This window comes from Rhinopithecus roxellana, chromosome 4, assembly GCF_007565055.1.
Source record: "Rhinopithecus roxellana isolate Shanxi Qingling chromosome 4, ASM756505v1, whole genome shotgun sequence".
NCBI lineage: Eukaryota > Metazoa > Chordata > Mammalia > Primates > Cercopithecidae > Rhinopithecus > Rhinopithecus roxellana.
Genome location: NC_044552.1, coordinates 67,389,639 through 67,409,798, shown reverse-complemented (window position 1 = coordinate 67,409,798; position 20,160 = coordinate 67,389,639). Strand labels below are relative to the sequence as shown.

The 20,160-nt window shown below is 45.4% G+C and overlaps 1 protein-coding gene across 1 annotated transcript in view; it reads right to left on the bottom strand.

Moving 5' to 3' along the window:
• TIAM2 (TIAM Rac1 associated GEF 2) overlaps positions 1 to 20,160 on the bottom strand; it is a 134,665-nt gene that overhangs the window by 35,150 nt on the left and 79,355 nt on the right. Inside the window, exon 13 of the mRNA XM_030928255.1 lies at positions 14,210 to 14,313. Coding sequence (XP_030784115.1) covers positions 14,210 to 14,313 — 104 coding nt within the window. The remainder of the gene's footprint in view (positions 1 to 14,209; positions 14,314 to 20,160) is intronic.

Here is a 20,160-nt window from a genome sequence, read left to right as displayed (position 1 = left end):
AGATGGTGAAAATACCATCACGTGTACCTGGATGAAGTGTTCCCAGACAGAGTTTTTCCATGACCCCTCCTTCCTCAACTCCAGAGCGTGACACATACATCTACTCTTAGCTGAGTCTACAGAGGAAATTGCAAAATGACTCAGAACAATTTCTCACAACTTACTCTTTCAAAAGCAAAAGCAGCCATCACTGTGGAGCCGGGACTTTATCACAAGGTGAGAATCTGCTATGAGTCATCAAAGGCATAGAAAATGCCTCAAAACTCAAACACATCTTCCTTTATTCAGTACAAGGTTTTCACCGGACTACAATCTCTACACAACAATATTTACAGAAGGCATCAGGGTGACGATTTCAGAACTTGGAACGATGGCGAGCATCCGAGAAGGCCTCGGTGAAGGAGATTTAATGAGTGAATGAGCAGCGCAACACTACGCCCACCCCCTTGGTAAATATTAAAATATCAGATGAGATTCCAGGCACCCACACAGGGGCAAGCCAAAATTAGATAGTAATTGTGCCTATTACTTCTTTAAAGGAAAAAGGGCAAACGGCAACAAGGGCTTAACTAATTTGCTGACAGGAAAAGGGGCAAGGGTGAAATTCACCAGCAACACCCTTGCCGCGGGGAACACAGGAGCCACGGCTACCTGAGCTTCCCTTAAGCTGGCATATGAAAAAGCCCTCCTAGTCCATCAGGCAGCTATTTATTTTACTAAAGAGATCCATAAAAGTTTGGTTTGGGATCAAAATGTTAAAATTCTTACTCCAAAAAAAAAAACCCCATTTTGTTCACTAATGACAGAAAATAAAACTTTCAAAATGCCGAAACACCCCAGCACATAATGTTGCAATTGGTTTTCAACAATCTGGGTTTGCATCCATTGAAGTGCAGAGTAAAAAAAAAAAAAGGTAAAAAAAAAATCTGGTGATGTCTAACCACCATCATCAATATAATCTATTCTGCTCTCAACCTAATAATTTATTTGCCATCTAGGGGTTGTTATTTATTTAACATTCCTCAACATCTCTTAGCACATTAAAAAAATAAAGCATTAATAACTAATCTCACCCAAGCAATTAGACTAAGATAAAAACAAAGTTCAAAATACCACTTGTCTACATAAACACAGTGCTTTTCATATTGTAGGTACTTGATAACTGATTCTGCAATAGCAGTAATGTTAAGTCAAGACAGAGGCTAGGCTATTCAGGTGTTTACTCAAAGTAAGGATCACGAACTGACAGTTCATAAATTCCTAAACGGGAAAGCTGTGAAAAAACCTTGTAAGACTGGGGAGCTCCCTGGAATTGTCTGCAATTTCTAACATATGTGCATAAGCACTTTTCGGGGGACCACAGCTTTCATCAGATTCTCAAATGGTCTGCTTGAAATAAGTTCCTAAATAACGTAAGTGCATAAAAGAGTGGAGAGCATCTGGAAATATGGTGTCTAACCATCCTGACCTTCGCATACCATTACCTGAGAAGCCTCCAAAAATCTTAGCGGTTTTAGCTTCAATGAAATGCGTGAAGGACAATAAATGACCGAAGCAAATTCTAATAGGGTTCTGCTAAGATTCTTCTTCTAAGCAGCTCTGCATATTCATGGGGATAAAAAGGGACATCCAGCAGAAAGCTGCTTCGGATCAGGCATTCAGGCAGAAAGACAGACAGGGAGACACACCAGGGCAAGACAGCTGGTCAGACGGACCCTTCAGTTTTACAGATAGGGAAGTTTGACGACTTACCCAAGGATGAGGAAATGGCTCCTCAGTGTAAGACTTAGGGCAAAAACCCCATGTGCTTTTTTTGGGTTTTTTTTTTGTGTGTGTGTTTTTTAAACAGAGTCTTGCTCTGTCGCCCATGCTGGAGTGTAGTGGTGCAATCTTGGCTCGCTGCAACCTCTGCCTCCCGGGCTTAAGCAGTTTTTGTGCCTCAGCCTCCCAAGTAGCTGGGATTACAGGCATGAGCCACCATGCCTATCTAATTTTTGTATTTTTAGTAGAGATGGGGTTATACCATGTTGGCCAGGCTGGTCTCGAGCTCCTGGCCTCAAGTGATCCACCCACCTCAACCTCCCAAAGTGCTAGCACTACAGGCTTGAGCCACCATGCCCAGCCACCCATGCATTCTTACTCCAAGTGTACCCCATGTCGAGGTGGCTTCCCCTAAGAATAGGCAAGAACAGGCCGGGTGTGGTGGCTCATGCCTGTAATTCCAACACTTTGGGAGGCCGAAGAGTGTGGATCACTTGAGGTCAGGAGTTTGAGACCAGCCTGGCTAACATAATGAAACTCCGTCTCTCCTAAAAATATAAAAATTAGCTGGGCATGGTGGCATGCACCTGTGGTCCTAGGTACTGAGGAGGCTGAGGAATAAGAATTGCTTGAACCCAGGAGGCAGAGGCTACAGTGAACCAAGATTGTGCCACTGCACTGCAGCCTGGGTGACAAAGCGAGACTCCCTCTCAAATAAATAGAAGGAAAGGAGAGGAGAGGAGAGGAGAGGAGAGGAGAGGAGAGGAGAGGAGAGGAAAGGAGAGGAAAGGAGAGGAAAGGAGAGGAAAGGAGAAAGGAATGGAAAGGAGCAAGGAAAGGAGAGGAAAGGAGAAAGGAAAGGAAAGAAAAGGAAAGGAAAGGGGAAAGGAAAGGAAAGGAAAGGAAAGAAAAGGAAAGGAAAGGGGAAAGGAAAGGAAAGGAAAGGAAAGGAAAGGAAAGGAAAGGAAAGGAAAAGGAAGAGGAAAGGAGGAAGGAAAGGAGGAAAGGAAAGGAAAGGAAAAGGAAGGAAAGGAAAGGAAAGGAAAGGGGAAAGGAAAGGAAAGGAAAGAAAAGGAAAGGAAAGGAAAGGGGAAAGGAAAGGAAAGGAAAGGAAAGGGGAAAGGAAAGGAAAGGAAAGGAAAGGAAAGAAAAGAAAAGGAAAGAAAAGGGGAAAGGAAAGGAAAGGAAAGGGGAAAGGAAAGGAAAGGAAAGGGGAAAGGAAAGGAAAGGAAAGGAAAGAAAGAAAAAGGAAAGGAAAGGGAAAGGAAAGGAAAGGAAAGGAAAGGAAAGGGAAAGGAAAGGAAAGGAAGGAAAGGAAAGGAACGGGGAAAGGGAACGGAAAGGAAAGGAAAGGAAGGAAAGGAAGGAAAGGAAAGGGAAGGAAAGGAAAGGGGAAAGGAAAGGAAAGGAAAGGAAAGGAAAGGAAGGAAAGGAAGGAAAGTGGAAAGAAAGGAAAGGGAAAGAGCAAGGAAAGGAAAGAAAGGAAAGGAAAGGAACAGGAAAGGAAAGGAAAGGAAGAAAGGAAAGGAAAGGAAGGAAAGGAAAGAGAAAGGAAAGGAAAGGAAAGGAAAGGAAAGGGGAAAGGAAAGGAAAGGAAAGGAAAGGAAAGGAAAGGAAAGGAAAGGAAAGGAAAGGGGAAAGGAAAGGAAAGGGAAAAGGAAAAGGAAAGGAAAAGGGAAAGGAAAAGGAAAGGAAAGGGAAAGGAAAAGGAAAGGAAAAGGGAAAGGAAAAGGAAAGGAAAGGAAAGGCAAGGCAAGGCAAGAACCTGCAAATGGTATTTACACTGAGGTTAGTTTGGCCTGATAAATCAAACTTCCTGCTTTCTTCTCCCACAGAAAGCAAAATGATATCAAGGTCTCCATAGCTCCATCTCTAATCCAGAAGCCCAGAAAGGAAATAAAGATCTAGAAATAGAGGGCTGAGGGGCATGGAGATGGAAGATGGAAGATGGAAGATGGAAGATGGAAGAAAGAGGGCGGACATGAGAAAACACTTGCCGTTCAACCCCATCTTCACTCTCATCCAGGTGGGCAAAATTAAAGGGGAGATCTCAAGCAGCTCTGGCAGGAGGTCCCTTGCTACCACCTAAGTTGCAGGGAGCTGGCTGATGACTCCTTGAACTTGGCTTTTTGTTTGCCTTGAAGAGGTGAAACATATCCCACTTCAAGTGTCATCTCAGCTAGGATGAGAGCAAAACCATGGCACCTGCTGTTTCAATGGAGAGAAAAAGTAAGGAGAAGCCTGTATCAGAAATAAACGTGGCAAATCAATCATTAGGTGAAGATCAGCATCTCTGCTCAGTCAAGGCCAAATCTTTGTGTGGCCTCAGCTCTGAGTAGTCTCCAAGTCACTTTCCTGTGCATCACTGTCCCAGCAGGATGAGGAAAGGGAGGCTAATTATCTCTTCAAGTTAAGTTCAGAGCATTCTACCTGACAGACCTTGATCTTCCGGCCCACCCCAGGGCAGTGATTCACACTGCAGCTCTCACAGCGCTGCTCTCTACAACCTCTCTTTTTTATTTCTTGATTTTGTGATTCTGAAGATGACTCTTAACAATAACTTGTTTTTTTTTTTTCCAAAAAAAGATGAAAGAGAAAAGTCTGGAGAAGAAGAAAGCAGGGACAGAGGAAGGCAGGTAGGAAAGTACTGTGGCACAGACAACAGGAGGGGAAAGAACCAAACACCACATGTTCTCACTCATAAGTGGGAGTTGAACAATGAGAACACATGGACACAGGGAGGGGAACATCACACACTGGGGCCTGTCGAGGGGTGGGGGGCTAGGGGAGGGATAGCGTTAGGAGAAATGCCTAATGTAGGTGATGGGTTGATGGGTGCAGCAAACCACCATGGCACATGTATACCTATGTAACAAACCTGCATGTTCTGCACATGTACCCCAGAACTTAAAGTATAATAATAATTTTAAAAAGAGGTAAGAGGGGCTTATTATCTGTAACTTCAAGTTTAAAATGATGCCTTTTTTTGGTCCCTAGTTTGTAATGCAAATCCCTATTTTTTCATTAAACTCTTCTCTCAAAAAAAAAAAAAAAAAAAAAGAGGCTGGGAAGGCAGCTGTGCTGACGAAAGTACCACAGTGATCCAAGGACAGAAAGGAAAGAGGATGAAGGGCAATCAGTGACCTCCCTGCATCCTTCCAACCTCACCATGCGCCAGGTGCCATCGTCCTTACTTTCCAGATCAGGAGACACAAGCACTGGTGGGACCAGGCTGACCCAGGGCTCCTGGGGTTCTTACTGTGCAGCCCGCCAGGGCACCAGACCAGTCTCGCCAGGTTCAAGTTCCCCTGCCTTGCATGATACTCTGCTCCTAGACATACGTGTATTCCATGTTTAACAGAGAAAACACAGGCCCTCTGCCATAGCTGAATGCAGACTCAGAGCCCCAGCCAAGGTCTCATTCAACAACTGAACACCCCCATGTCTGAGTTCTAAAAGCCTCCCTGGCAAAGGCACAGCCAGCTGAGGACTCATCAGGCAACTTCCTGTTGCTGGCAATTTCTCTTTGGCCCCAGTTAGCCCACAGCACAGCCCACGCCAACAGCCCCACTGCCCACTTTTTAGTTTGCCTCTGTCCAAGGACCCATTTGGCAGGAGGAATCAGCCCAGCTGACAGGAAGGCCCAGTTGCAAGAAATGCGAGAAAGGTCACCAGTAAGTTTCTCCCACTGCCTTCCTGCCACACTCTGTTGTTCGTCCCTCTCTACAGGACAAGTTCTCCATTGCCAAATGGCTTCCAGGCAGCCACTTGCTTGGAATGCTGTCTTTTGGATTCTCAATACCACTCACTTTTTTTTTTCCTGTTTTTCCTGCTGACACATAAGTGACATTGCCAACCCTGTTGAACAGAGTGTGTAAGTTATCCCTGGCAAAGAAAAGGACAGGCCTCTGTGTGCTCCATGCCACAGTAAAGTCTTCTATAGCCACCCTCTTCCCGCCACACCCAGCAAGGGGTTGGCATCTGCCTGACACATCCACCCTAATGGCCAAGGATAGACCAAGAAGAGCGGGGCACAAATACTCTAGAGCATGGAAAATAGGAAATTAAACCAAAAAAAAAAAAAAATCCAACTAACTACGAAAAGGCCAAATGGCCTTTTAGACTCCAACAAAAACTAAGCACAGTCATTTCAAACAAGTCCACAAACTTGCCTCCAAGTCTCTGCCAAGGAAGTGTGGCATTAGACAGGCAGAACAACGCACATGGGCTGGCGCCACACTCCACCCAACTCTGACCCCAGGCAATCTGTGTCCTTGCCACCTCTCTTCCAGGAGGGGCAAAGTCTGCGAGCCCTCCTCGGCTGGCAGAGCCTCTCAGGCTTCACTAAGCACCTCGGTGTTCACAGTCCACTCCTGCTAAAGAGAAAGGCAGATCTAACATACACTAATTGTATTTGGTCACTTGAAGCAACCCTTTGGAAAAGCTCATCCATTTATGACACATACATTAAAAAAGGCAGCTACACAGTGAGCAGACTTTGTCTCCATGCAGACAACAAAGAGGACCCAATTCTTACAGCTTTTGGTTTCCAGTTCATGTTCATCTCATGGGACGGTTCGGGAGCAGCTGACCACTGACACTAACTTCAAGAACACGGGGTGGGCAGCTGAGATGGTCAAGAACACGGGTGGGCAGCGAAGATGTTCAAGAACATGGGTGGGCAGCTAAGATGGTCAAGAACACAGGGTGGGCAGCTAAGAGGGTCAAGAACACGGGGTGGACAGCTAAGATGTTCAAGAACACGGGTGGGCAGCTAAGATGGTCAAGAACACGGGGTGGGCAGCTAAGATGCTCAAGAACACAGGTGGGTAGCTAAGATGGTCAAGAACATGGGTGGGCAGCTAAGATGGTCAAGAACACGGGTGGGCAGCTAAGAGGGTCAAGAACACAGGGTGGGCAGCTAAGAAGGTCAAGGCATGCACATGTCTTACTTTCAACAACATTTTATTGAGGTGCTCATATATTTGTTCACAGTTTCCTACCTGCCATCGAATCTCAGATCAAGAGGAAATTAGGCGAGCAGCAGAGCAAAGCTTCACACACAGGTATACATGGGAGACGTACCAGGAAGGCGCATTTACAGCCTAATCCTCTCTCCCCTGCTTCTGCTGCTCCCAGTCGGACATAATCTCACGTGATCCCTTTGAGAACACCGGGGTTGTTGGTGGTGTTATGTTTATTTATAGAGGAGGATACACAGGCTTAGAAAGGTTGGGTAACTTGCCCCAGGTCACATAATGATAAAGCCTGGTGGATGGAAATACAAATTCAGGTTTCCAAGCACCAGGTTGAGTTCTTTCCAACATACCAGTGCCTCTGAGAAAGGGCTACCTGGAATTAGGTCTTTGTGACAGATTATTGTCTTCCTGCTGGAGAGTGCCACGCCCCAAACCATTTTTCAGGGACAAAGCGTTTGCCTTGAGGATGCCATCTCTCTGTGCACTAAAATAGGAATTTAGTCACATAACTTGCATTTAGAAATAGTCATGTTTGGTTTTAAGAAAAGGATCTTGATTCTATTCATCTATTGAATAGCAACCATGGAGAAAGACTACGGTTTATAAATAAGTTACCTTTTAGCTTGACTGCCTAACAAAAACATAACCAAAAAGATCTGGAAATAATGCAGGCAAGTATACACCAAAGGAAGACGAATACTCCAAGAATGCTGGAAAGCAAATCATGAGGTCCAATAATTTTTGCTTTTCCTTCAGCTTCTTAGCTAGGCAAGCTCTTAAAAGCAATTCATGTGAAAAAAAAAAAAAAAAGAAAAACTCAAAAGGTTAAGCTAAGTGGGTGAGCAGAAATTAAATATTAAATGCAAGTTGTGTTCATGCTGTACATTAAAAACCATAGCCACTAGTGTACATTTTTTTCTGCCTAGAAAAAATAAACAGGACAAAATATATCAATTATATCTTAAACATGATTAAATTGCAAAGAGCACAACACACAGTTGTCACGCTGTGTATCTCCAGATTCTCAATGCTCTCTGTTCTATCAACACAACGCCTACAAACGGCAAAAATAATCCCTGCCAAAGCTACACTAGGTGATTACATAAAATTCTTCCACAAAGCCGAAAAATTATTTCATCAGGAATAACTAAATTAAAAACTCTGCTTACCTTGTAGAAAACGGGTTTCCTGTTTGTAATTTTCTTTTACAGCCTTAAACCCAATGTAAGTATTAATATGTGCTATACTCCAAGGAAATTTTACAAGCATACAATTAATTGCTATATTCAAATTATTCCTCTCTTTTCAAGCATATTTTGCAGAGTAAATATTTCCCTAGGCCTTTCCGATATCTTTATATTTCAAAAAGATAGAACTATTTCGGAGATGAAGTTAAAGATTTTGGAATGAGAAAGGAACAGTGACAGCGCCGCAGAACGGATACCCAAAAGAAGTTCTCTTATCCTTAGCTGTAAAAAGCATGTAAAGATCACTGTCAGAATCCCTTCTGGGGAGAAAGGCATCTCTTCTCATCTGCATATCAGTCTTTAGACGTTTTTAGAGCAAAATCAACTTTCAATCAAGGAAAGGAAACCATGCAAGCATGCCTACATTTGGATCAAAATCTTTACCCGTGAAAATCAAAGCTCTTGTTTACTTACATGCTGTACATAAAAAGGAAAAGTTCAAAGAAATCTGCTCCCTCTGGGAGAACGGATCACATCGAAGTCGGCTGTTGGGAGATGTGTAAGACATGCATCGTCTCTCCCTCTCATCCCCAGGCAATGAAAAAAAATCCCAAACTGCTCTTCCAAGTCACATTCACAAGGACGTCCTAGCGCCACCAAGCTCGTCCTCCACAGCAGCACCGGTGATTGGGGGAAGCTGGCCCCCCGCTCTGTTTCCACCCATGCCGGGAGCCTACTCTAGAAAGGCACCAGGTTACCACGGACGTGGAGACAACGGGACCACAGAGGGCCACGTCTCCTGAGCCTCAGAGCCAGCTCAGCAGGTGGAATGCAGGCAGCATGTCTGTGGGGACTGCTTAACACACCTCAAGTTCAGAACAAACTGAAAACTCTTTCAACCTCGTCACCCAAAGGGACATTGTATATTCCTTTCAAACTCCAAACTATTACAATAGCACATGCTAATTGCTAACAATACTGAGGGAAAAAATCCCCCCTACAGGAGAGGCTGACAGGGTCACACAAAGAGCTATGACAGTAATAGGCACCCTTACAGAGAAGAAGGCAATCAATTAGGAACCATTTGCAGAAATTGCGGGGCTGACAAAAGCCCTGGGTACAGCTGTGCTTCATCAAACCAGGCTTCATTTGATTTTCAAGGGAAATTATTCTTTATTCTAATGTCTAGAATAGTTGTTAGTAAAATATCCCCAACAGCCCAGGTTCAACCAGGGTCTAATCTGAAAAGAAGCTAATGACCCCTGAGAAGACCAGTTGGGCCAGGGCAGGAAGCCCAGAAACCAGAGGCAGGTCTTCTCCCTGAGGAGAGACCACCTTCTAAGGACACGGCACGGGGTGGGGGATCCCAAAAAATCCACTCCCAGCACACACTGGGCATTCACCAGACACCTCCCACATCACCACTTCAAAAATAGAAGAGGGCTGGGCGCGGTGACTCACACCTGTAATCCCAGCATATTGGGAGGCTGAGGCAGGAGGATTGCTCGACCCCAGGAGTTTGAGACCAGACTGGGCAACACAGTGATACCTAGTCTCTAAAAACAATAAAATTATCCGGGCATGGTGGCAGGCACCTGTGGTCCCAGCTACTTAGGAGACTGAGGTGGGAGGATCACTTAAGCCTAGGAGATCAAAGTGGCAGTGAGTCAAGATCACGCCATTGCACTCCAGGCTGGACAACAGGGTGAGACTTTGTCTCAAAAAAAGAAAATAAAATTTAAAACAACAACAACAAAAAATCCAGAAGAAGATGGCTTTAGATATAACATGTTTCCAAAAAAAAAATTTTTAATGTTTAAAAAAAAAAAAAAAACAGAATAAAAAAATGTAATTCTTAAATTTGAAATTTTCTTTTTCTTCTCACTAATGTCCACCACAATTTTTACTTTTGGTGGCCACTAATTCTTCTTTCCCAAGAAACGAAGAACAGGGAAACTGAGTAACTGCTAGGTGTTTACCGAAGATTTTTTAAAATGTACTGAAGTCCATCATTATACATGGAAATCTTAAAAAAGGTAAGGTGATAACTATGTTAGACTTGAGAGGAATTTTACAGCAAATGCTTAACACGCTCATATTCTTTCAACAAATTTTTTTCTTCTGTGTTATTTGGTGTTATTTGCTTTCTCCTTTCTCCACTTTTAACAATGAAAATTGAAGCTCAGATGGCCCCAGTTTCAACCTGATTGCAGCTTTCTCTCCTCTTCTAAATTTCTCATGCTCCAGTGTTCACTTTGTAAACGTTTTGCTTGGTTACTAAAGGCACTGTTAAATAACAGAGTTGGCAATAGCCTTAACGTGCTAACTTTTTGCATATCTATTTTGCTGAATCTTAAGATAAACTTTGGGAAAAAATTCAATTTCCTTCTTAAGAGTTCTGATGTGTAACTCAAGCAGATCACAAGAGAGGAGAAGTCATTATCCCTCATGGTGTTGAGATTCCCCCCAAGCTGCCATCCTGTGCCAGTGCCCCCACAGGCACACTTAACTTTTAAATATATGGCCATGTTCCATCAGTGTTTCAGGAGGATTTGATTTTCCAAAAAATTTTAAGTCAGGCCAGGCACAGTGACTCACACCTGTAATCCCAGTACCTCAGGAGGCCAGGGCAGGAGGATCTCTAAAGCCTACGAGTTTGAGACCAGCCTCAGCAACATAGTAAGACCCCATATCTATTTTATTATTAAAATAAGATTTAAAATAATTTAAGACAAAGCCATCAAAACACATCTATTTGATGCTCTAAGATCCACTGCTTCATTAAAAAGCTAATGGACATTAGACATGATATTGGGTTCCCAAAATTAAATAACCCACTAGAGATAGAACAGAGTCGTAGGACTAAAAATGCTGATGAATTTCAGTTTCATAAAATAACTTGCATCCTGGGACATAACCAGGCCAACGAAGGCAGCTGAGCATTTGCTTTGCATGAGGAATGAGGAGGAGAGGGAGGAGAAATTTGGAAGAAGGTACATGGAAAACGGGAGAAGAGTGCAGGGAGTGAGGAAGGGAAAGGGAGAAAAGAGGGGAGGCTGACAGCACATAGCTGCTTCATCAAACCAGCAACTTCAGAACCAGAAGTACCCGTTCTGAAGCTGGCAGGCTCTAACCTGGTCCCCTCACACACAGGGGATGTCACCAACCTCCAAAAGGTATGCCACATGGCTCCTCCCATGGGTGTGCCATGCACCTGGCTCCTGGTGGTCTTGATGTCAGCAGTGGCCCATCTAGAGCAATCACTGCCATGACACCGGCTGCAGTGGTGGAGGCACGGCCAGGGTTGTGCGTTCCAAGGAGCCAGCAGGAGCTGGGAATGTGGAAGCCCTGCCCAATTCTGAAGTGGCAGGGCGGGAGCCTCGTGCTCCTCAGGCACAGCTGCAGCTGCCCAGCTGTGGCTCTGGACCCAGACATCCCTGTGCTCTTGGGGGCCAGGAGCAGGAAGGAGCCCCACCATCCCAGGCACTGCTGCAGCTGCCTAGCCGCAACTGTGGACCCAGGCATCTCTGCACTCTCAGGGGCCTGGGAAGGACCCCCTGCTGCCACAGGCTCGAAAGTAGCCTACTCCCACTGCCTGGCTTCTCCCTAGTCCTGGTGCCCACTCTGGTCTTAGAGCAAATTTGGGTCTGAGTCCAGGCACTGTTGCAACTCAGCCAGGTGTGGACACGCTCAGGACAGTGCTGACATGCCAGCCCCCTGCTGTACTTTGGGCACCAACGGGCATGGGAGGCAGGCCAAAGAGGGGACTGAGGGCAGCTTGGCCCTGGCCTGCAGGCACCTTTGGCACAAACAGCCTGGGCACCACGAACAGCGGCAGGATGCAGACAGGCTCCTGGGTGGAAAGGGGTGGGTCCCCAGAAAAGCCCCACCTTCAAGCTGGGGAAGGCCTGAAGTCTGGGGGCCAGGCTGCCAGTCCCACAGACCAGAGTGGGAACTTATGGAGCTTTTTCTGGGCCTGCCCATGGCCACCATGGACCAATCAGTACACACTTCCTCCCCTCCAAAGCACATAAAAACCCTGGACTCAGCCAGACTCAAAGAGACAATGAGACAACTAGCTGAGGCAAGGAGCTACTCCAGGGTCTCCTCTCTGCTTAAAGCTAAGCCGACATCAGTACTACCAGCTGTGGAGCGGAGCTACCCACTCCAGGGTCTGCTCTCTGCTGAGAGGTGAACACTCTATGGGATGACCAGCCTGCAGAGAGAAGCTACCCACTGTGGGTTTCCTCTGAGCTGTTCTATAGCTCAGTAAAGCTCCTCTTCACCTTGCTCACCCTCCCCTTGTCTGCATACCTCATTCTTCCTGGTCACGGGACAAGAATTCAGGACCTCCCTAATGGCAGGGCTGAAAGAGCTACAACACAAACAGGGCCAAAACACGCCCCTTGCTCGCCACATTACAGGTGACAAGGAGAGAGGAGAGGAGGAGAGAAGAGCTACAACCCTTCAGGGAGCCCAGACCCAGGAGTTCCCAGAACCAGGGTTATGCCACCCTCTTTGGGGTTCAGCTGTTCCTGGCATCTCCAAGCTTCCAGGTACTGGTGCAGGCCATGGAAGCTGCTTGTAGTATGTGTAATCCAGCCGTAGCTTCACAGGGAACCAGCACCCGTGCTAGAGCCTGGAGCTGCTGCCTGCCCCACCACAGCCAGCATCCCTGCCTGTGCATGGTGGCCAGACCCCACACATGCTCACTGACACACCCCTCACCACTGTGCTCACTGACATACCCCTCACTACTCTGCTGACTCTTGGCAGGCATGGGATGCAGGCCAGTAGTGTAAGTCGAGCACAATCTGCCAAGTCGAGTAGGCCTAGTGGGCCCAAGAAAAAGTTGGGCAAAGGCACCCTTGGCCACAGAGGTTTCCAGCTGGTAAAGTGATACCCCAAGAATCTTGTGATAGTGTTATTCTAAACCCAACTGAGGCATTGTTCCACTTTATAACTTTCATTTAAATGCCTATCATTGCTTCTATTTCTTCCATTCTTATTTTGTATTTAAGACAAATACAATACAGAAGATGTATAATTTCAAAATCAATTAAAAACTGGACTGGATATTAGCACAGATTATGTCAATCAGACCACTTCTGAAAGGGTAGCAGCTAATGAACAGTTAAAAATGCAGGAAAGGAATGGAATGTAAGAAACGCTGCCAAGGACGTGGATAAAGTAGAAGCCTCCTACATTGCTGCTGGGAATGTCAAATAGTGCAGCATTGTGGGAGACCATGGGCTGTTCCTCAAAAAGCTAAACAGAGAATCACCACATGGCCTGGCAATTCCACTCCTTGGCCTGAAAACAAGCATGCATGCAGATAACTCTTACACCAACATTCACTCCAGCATTACCCACAACAGCAGCAATAATCCAAGTGTCTATTAACAGATGAATGAATAAACAAAATGTGGTGTATCTGTATAATGGAATATTATTTGGCCGTAAAAAAAGAATGAAAGCCCTGACACATGCTACAACCTGGATTAACCCAGAAGACATATGTTAAGTGAAATAAGCCAGAAACAAAACGACAAATATTGTGCCTAGAAATTGGCACCTAGAAATGTATATGAGGCACCTAGAAATTGGCACCTAGAAATGTATATGAGGCACCTAGAAATTGGCAAATAAGACAGAAAGTAGAACTTTCTGTTAAAAGCGGGGGAAATAGAGAGTTATTGTTTAAGGGGTACAGAGTTTCTGTCTGGAATAATGAAAAAGTTCTAGATGGTGGTGGTGGTTGCAAACCAATGTGAATATACTTAATGCCAAAGAAGCATACACATGAAAATAGTAAAAAAGGAATATTTTATGTTATATATGTTTTATCACACAAAATGACAACATTCCAAAAATAATTTACCTTCAGCCAAAAAAAAAAAAAAAATGTAAGAAAGAAGGAGAATACTAATTAACACCTTTTGACAAGGTTTTCCCTGTCAAAATCACTAAGCAAAGCCAGCACAATATATGAACAGCAGAGTGTGCACTGCTCTTTGATGGCACACCAGAAGTCATGGAGGAGTTCTGGCTAAAGTAAATGGTTCTGATTAGTACTTCACTTCAAAAAAATACAAAAATAAGGAAGCTGTATCCTTAAAAAATATATATATATATGTATATGTATGTATATGTGTGTGTGTGTGTGTGTGTATATATATATGTTGAACTGCTGGACCTAGAGATAGGTAACTCCATCTCCTTTCCCCACCTTGGGTAAGAGCCTGCCTGGTTCTTGGTTTGCGATTTAGGTCAGTATCTTACCCTGAATGTCTGCTCCATTTTCTCCCTGTGGGAAACCTGATCCAGAGTGCCATCTGTCTGACTCCTTTTCAGACCTGTTGTGATATCAGGGACGTTGCTGAAATCTGCACAAAAAATGACAAAAACGTACATGAGTTTGGTCATTTGCAGAGAATAATAACGCCTGGTTTAAAGGCTCAGATGGAGAAAGGAAGAAGAAAACAACCTAGGAGGCAGTACAGAGCAGTCCTGAATAACACTGAGGTTACAATTATGCACACAGATGGTCTTCTGAAACAGATCTAGGCTCTTGCTAATTGAAAAGGCAACATCTGCCTGCTTTGGTCAAAAGAGACCAATCAAAATAATGACTTAAATGCCTTGTCACTCTTCTCATTGTTGTGTAAACTATACTTCCCTAAGCTCTGGTCTTGAGTAATTTATTTGGACCTACAATCAAACAGCAACAATTTTGTTGGTATTTCCCTATTTTTGGCTAAGGGAAGGCAAAATTTCCAGGGAATCTTGGAAACCAATGACAGAATATTATACTTATTACAATCTACAACTTGCTCATTTACAAGCATGTTTCTTTGGCTGGCATCAACCACAATTGCATCCTAACTTAAAGGTCCAAGAAGATCAGTAAACCCTTATTAACTTCCAGAGTAAAGGCTAAGAAATAATATGGGCCAGGTGTGGTGGCTCATGCCTGTAATCTCAGCCCTGTGGGAGGCCAAGGTGGGAGAATCACTTAAGACCAGGAGTTCGAGACCAACCTGGGCAACATAGTGAGACCTTGTCTTTACAAGAAATTAAAAAAAGAAAAAATCAGGCACAGTGGTATGCAGCTATAATCCTAGTTACTTGGAGGGCTGAGGCAGGAGGATTGCTTGAGCCCAGGAGTTCAAGGCTGCAGTGAGCAGTAATCATGCCACTGCACTCCAGTCTGGATGACAGAATGAGACCCTATCAAGAAAGGAAAGAAAAGGAAAGAGGATGGGAAGGAAGGAGAGGGAAGAGGTAGGGATGGGAGGGGAGGGGGCAATAATTAAAATATAAAAATAATAAAAATAAAAATTTTAAATGTAAGTAAATTAAAAACTAAAACATTAAAAATTTTAAATAAATAATATGAAATAAGTAGAACACATAGTTTTCCAACCTACAACTGGAAGCACAAATCCCATCCTCAACACTCTTCTCCAATAGAGACAGAAAGACTAGCCTCTATCAAAACATAACACAAGTTTTCATTGTAATTCTTGTATTTGATAGAATGTCCCCTCAACTAGGTGAAACCAGATGATTTCTGATCCCATTCAGGTCCAAGAACTCAATCTGAGCTGATCTAGGCCCAAGAGGCTTGGATAGACTTGCAAACAAAGAAACTGCCCAGCATGATGGGGGCAGGGAAGATGGTTTCTAGAAAACCTTTAGAAGCTAGGGGAACCCCTGGAGGTTGGCACAGCTGAGACAGAAGAATGCCAGCAGCAGGTTCATGCTGATATTACCAACCACTACACAGGCACTCACATCTAAGATAGGGAAAGGCCTCCGGAAAACATATAATGAGATACAGAATTCTGCAGCTCTAATTTTTTTCTTCCATTTCCTCTTCCAACACCCTAATCTCATCCAGATAAGGACTAGACAGATAATCTTGGTCATACCTCACTGCTGCTGGTTGCAAAGTTAGCCCAGGGAAGGCAGTGCTGACCTGAAAGGCATGAGGCTCCCTGGGGAAATTTTGAGTAGCAATGACAAGCAAGGATACTTGGGCCTGCCTCCCCTAGTCCCCTAATGCCACAACACAGAGGCAGTCCCCTCACCAACAAGCTGACTGCATGGGAATTAAGACGAGACCCTCAACCCCAAGCGACGCACCGCTGTCTTCTAAGACTGCCCCCTTTCTCTGATGTGTATACCTTGGCTTAAGGGAGACCAATTTAGGTAAGTCACAAAAGAACAGCAGCCCTCACTCCTATTGCATCCAGCCTAAGTGCATCTCTCCATTCCTGCACTCAACACATACTTCTTGAGTAGCAGCTGTTTTCCAGGCACTGTGTGAGCAGCTGGGGATGCAAAAATGAGTGAAATGCTTTCACGGGCTGCTTCTAGTCTGGGGAGAGGCAGTTGGTGAGGGAGGGGCGGACGGAGAGATGAGTGCAACCAAGTGTCACAGATGCTATGAGGGAAGTCCACAGGCTGCTGAGGTGGGGACACTCAGGAAGCAAGTCAATTCTCCCTGGACCCTTAAAACACTTCAGAGGAAAGCAGACACGTGAGCAAAGGCTTTATGTCGGCGGAGTATCTATTTGACTTTCAAGCTGAAGATGACAAGGCAGGGTGGGCAGCAGGGAGAGGGGATTCTGGGACCGGAAGCAGCCTGAGTAAAGGCGAATGTTAGGAGGAGCCGGGCACCATCGGGGAACCTGCCGAGTGTGGCTACACAGAGTGGGGCAGAGATGGAAGACTGTCCTCGATGGATGGATGGATGGAGGACAAGAAAGTCATAGTGACATCACAAGTACAAGTTGTAAGGACCAGAACATCACAGAAGAGAGCAACAGAAAAAAGTAAGGGATGGTTGAGCATTTGAGGAGGTAGATTCCATGGGTCCCCTCTTTGTCATTTATTAGATATAAGAAAATACAGAAAAGAGGCATCGAGGAAGACTGGTTTCTACATTCTAGGTGACTGGGTAGATGGGAAACGCGACAAGGGGAGATCTGGCAATAACAAGCTTAGCTTCCGCAGCACTGAGTCTGAGACATGTGCGGGCCATGCAGTGGGAGATTTTCAGTGGTCGGGAGTCCAGAGTCTAAAGCTCAGAAAGGTCTTCACAGAGACATGGATTTGGAGGTCATCAGACTATCTCTCCATAGCAGTGAAGCCAAGGGAATGGAGGACATCAAGAGGACCGAGGAGAGAACCATAGAAACATCAGTGCATAAGGGTACGGGAGAGGATGACCCTCAAGAGAGGTACCTTTCTTTTTATAGAGAAGTAAGCAAGAAGTATAAGGCCATCAAAAAAGAGTCATGTCACAGAAGCCACACAATGTAAAAGTGCACTACCTAGGTTACAGAATCAAATTTGCACTAGTGCTGCCTTTCCTTGAAAATAAGGAGCCCTGGTATTTCCCAAGAGTTACATCAAGTACAGGAAACAGGACACACGATCCACATGCACATTCATGGATGACAGGGATTTCACAGTGCCTAATGCACATCAGGCATGTACTAAGTACCAGGGATACAAAGATGAACAAGACCTTGAGTCCCACGAAGAACTCAGCTGTGGCAAAGGCATAAGGAGCTTTGGAGCCTGAGGTGCCAGATGGATGCTGGTGAAAATAGCACGGCTGATGTCAAAAGCGGGTGCCGAGTGAATCCTGAGTCATCTGAGTCAAACTCTTCACAAGATTTTGGAACTTAAACACTGAAAACTCCCCGAACCACTGTTCGCCTCTTATAAAGGAGACCAAGAGGTACTCATTCACTTAGCAAGAAAGAGACTCGTTTCAGGTAAGCATGAGAAACAGGCCAATGTGTACCTGGTAAGAGAATATTGACCCTTCCCATCAGAACCCTGCTCACTCCAGGATAAAGGCTTAGCTTTGAATCAGTGAGGCTCCCTTGGGCCCCCTAGAACGTTGGGTGCCACCAGGTTCTGAAGCACAGGCTTGGACAGGATGGCCCAAAGGAACCAGCTCCCACTGAGGCTGGCCCTGGGGATCTGAGAAGAGAAGGCAGCTGTGGGCAGTTCCTGAGATCCGCCAAGACAGGAAATCTCAGAGGTGTTCTACTGCTCAAGTTTCCCCCAGGTGGAATGTATCTGGGCATACACAGAGTCCCTGTGGCCACCAGCAATGTGCCAGCACTGTCCTGGACGTGACAGAGCACTAGAGAATCCGAGCTGGACAGTGTTCACAGCTGCCATCCCCAGCTCTGGGAGCCTCCAATTTTACCAGGACCTGTATCCCCATAAAAGGAGGGTGCCCTTAGTGTTCTTTAGAGAAGAGACATGAGATAAAAGTACATTCTGGAAGAATAGAAGACTGGCTTTAAAAAGAGTGGAGGCTGGTAAAATCCGAATGCTTATTTACAAAGCTGTTTGGAACAGGCATCCTGTCCTGGGTGCCAAATGCCTATACATAGCCCCCTTATATTCTGCCCACGTCCTGAGCACCAGCTGCTAAAGGGAGTAAATATATCCTGCCCCTCCCAGGAGAAAATCTGGCTTCCCACCTGGGAGAGCCTCATCAGGACATATACAGTGCAACATGTTTTAGGGGCTGTTTGTCCCTATCAGAGAGTAATAAGCACTTGCTTCCTGCCCGCCCTGCACTCAGCATTGTACAGTACAGATGTTCAGACATGCTCCAGAAAAAGCCTCTGGCCAATCTGACTGCAAATCATGAAAAAAACAAATTATAAATTCAAGTCAAGAGTTATCTATTTGTATCTGGTTAATACACCCTTTTGTCGTTCTCATCACATTCCTCATGGAAATTAACCGTTTGGGGCAGAGGTCTAACAATTTGAAAAGATCTAACATTTAGCACAGCCAACAAAAGCTTCTACTTAACGGAAGAGCTTCTACTTAGCAGTTGAGCCGACAGAGCTGCAACGTCCCAAGTTACAGTCTGGCCCCCTCAATTTGGATCTGTCATTTAATTTATTTATCCCCTAATTCACATGGGTGCCAGACACTGTGCATCCACTGAGTACAAGGTGCCATGACCAGAGCAGTCACGAGTCCAGGCTCAGCCATCTTTCTCCTTTAATCAACATGCTGTGGGCTGGGCGCCATGGCTCACACCTGTAATCGCAGCACTTTAGGAGGTTAAGGGAGGCAGACCATGAGGTCAGGAGATTGAGACCATCCTGGCTAACATGGTGAAACCCCGTCTCTACTAAAAATACAAAAAATTAGCCAGACATGGTGGCAGGCGCCTGTAGTCCCAGCTACTCAGGAGGCTGAGGCAGGAGAATCACTTGAACCCGGGAGGCAGAGTTTGCAGTGAGCCGAGATCACACCACTGCACTCCAGCCTGGGCAACAGAGCGAGATTCCATCTCAAAACAAACAAACAAACAAACAAAAAATGATGCTGTGGACAAGGATGACACTCCAGGCAAGCTACCACAGAAAAATGCCTGCCTCCCTACTCTTCTGGACAGCCTATAGCTGCTTACAGACAACTGGGGAACATATATGGCTTTAGGTTTGAGACACCTGGCCATTCAGCTTCCTCCTGAACTGTGCATCAGTAACCTGGCCCATTAGCACCACGGTCAGCCAAGCCACTGGCAACCCCAGATCCTTTTACAATGAAAGAGCAAAACTTGTTCAAGGAACATCCTGGGTACCAACTTAAAAACAGAAATATCAGAAAATGTTGAAGTTAAGGTTGTCTCACCCACACAGCTCGTAATCTGAATTCAAAATGTACAGTTACATCATTTCCAAATCCAACCTAGCACAGTTAATATGCAAATGTGTGGGTTTTGCCATTTCTTTTTCCTGTTGCCCAGAAAGCACCAATAGATCTAGGTGCTCACTGTGATAGGCTCAAGGGGGAATTCTTTGGAAAGGGGCAGCAATGGGAAGCTTGGGAGAAGGCCTGGCATGCGTGATGGTGTCCCTGCCAGCACCCCACCTGCAGCTTAATCCTAAGGAAGCCTGACTCTCCTCAGGCAGCTACATATGGTTCATCTGGCTGATGCCATCCCATAACTCCAGTCTTGCTGGCAGCCTCCTCCCTACTCAACCAGGCAGCAAGAGACTAGGCAACAAAGTTCTCTGTAGTCCCTGGATACCCACCAGGTGGCCACCAGCAGACCCTGGAGACACCAGGCAGCTCCTGATCTTAAGGACAGGTAGGGAAGAGTTCCCCTGCCTTTCCAGCAGCCAGGATGGGGCCTCCTGAGGACAGACAACTGGTTCCTAGAAAAAGTGATCTAA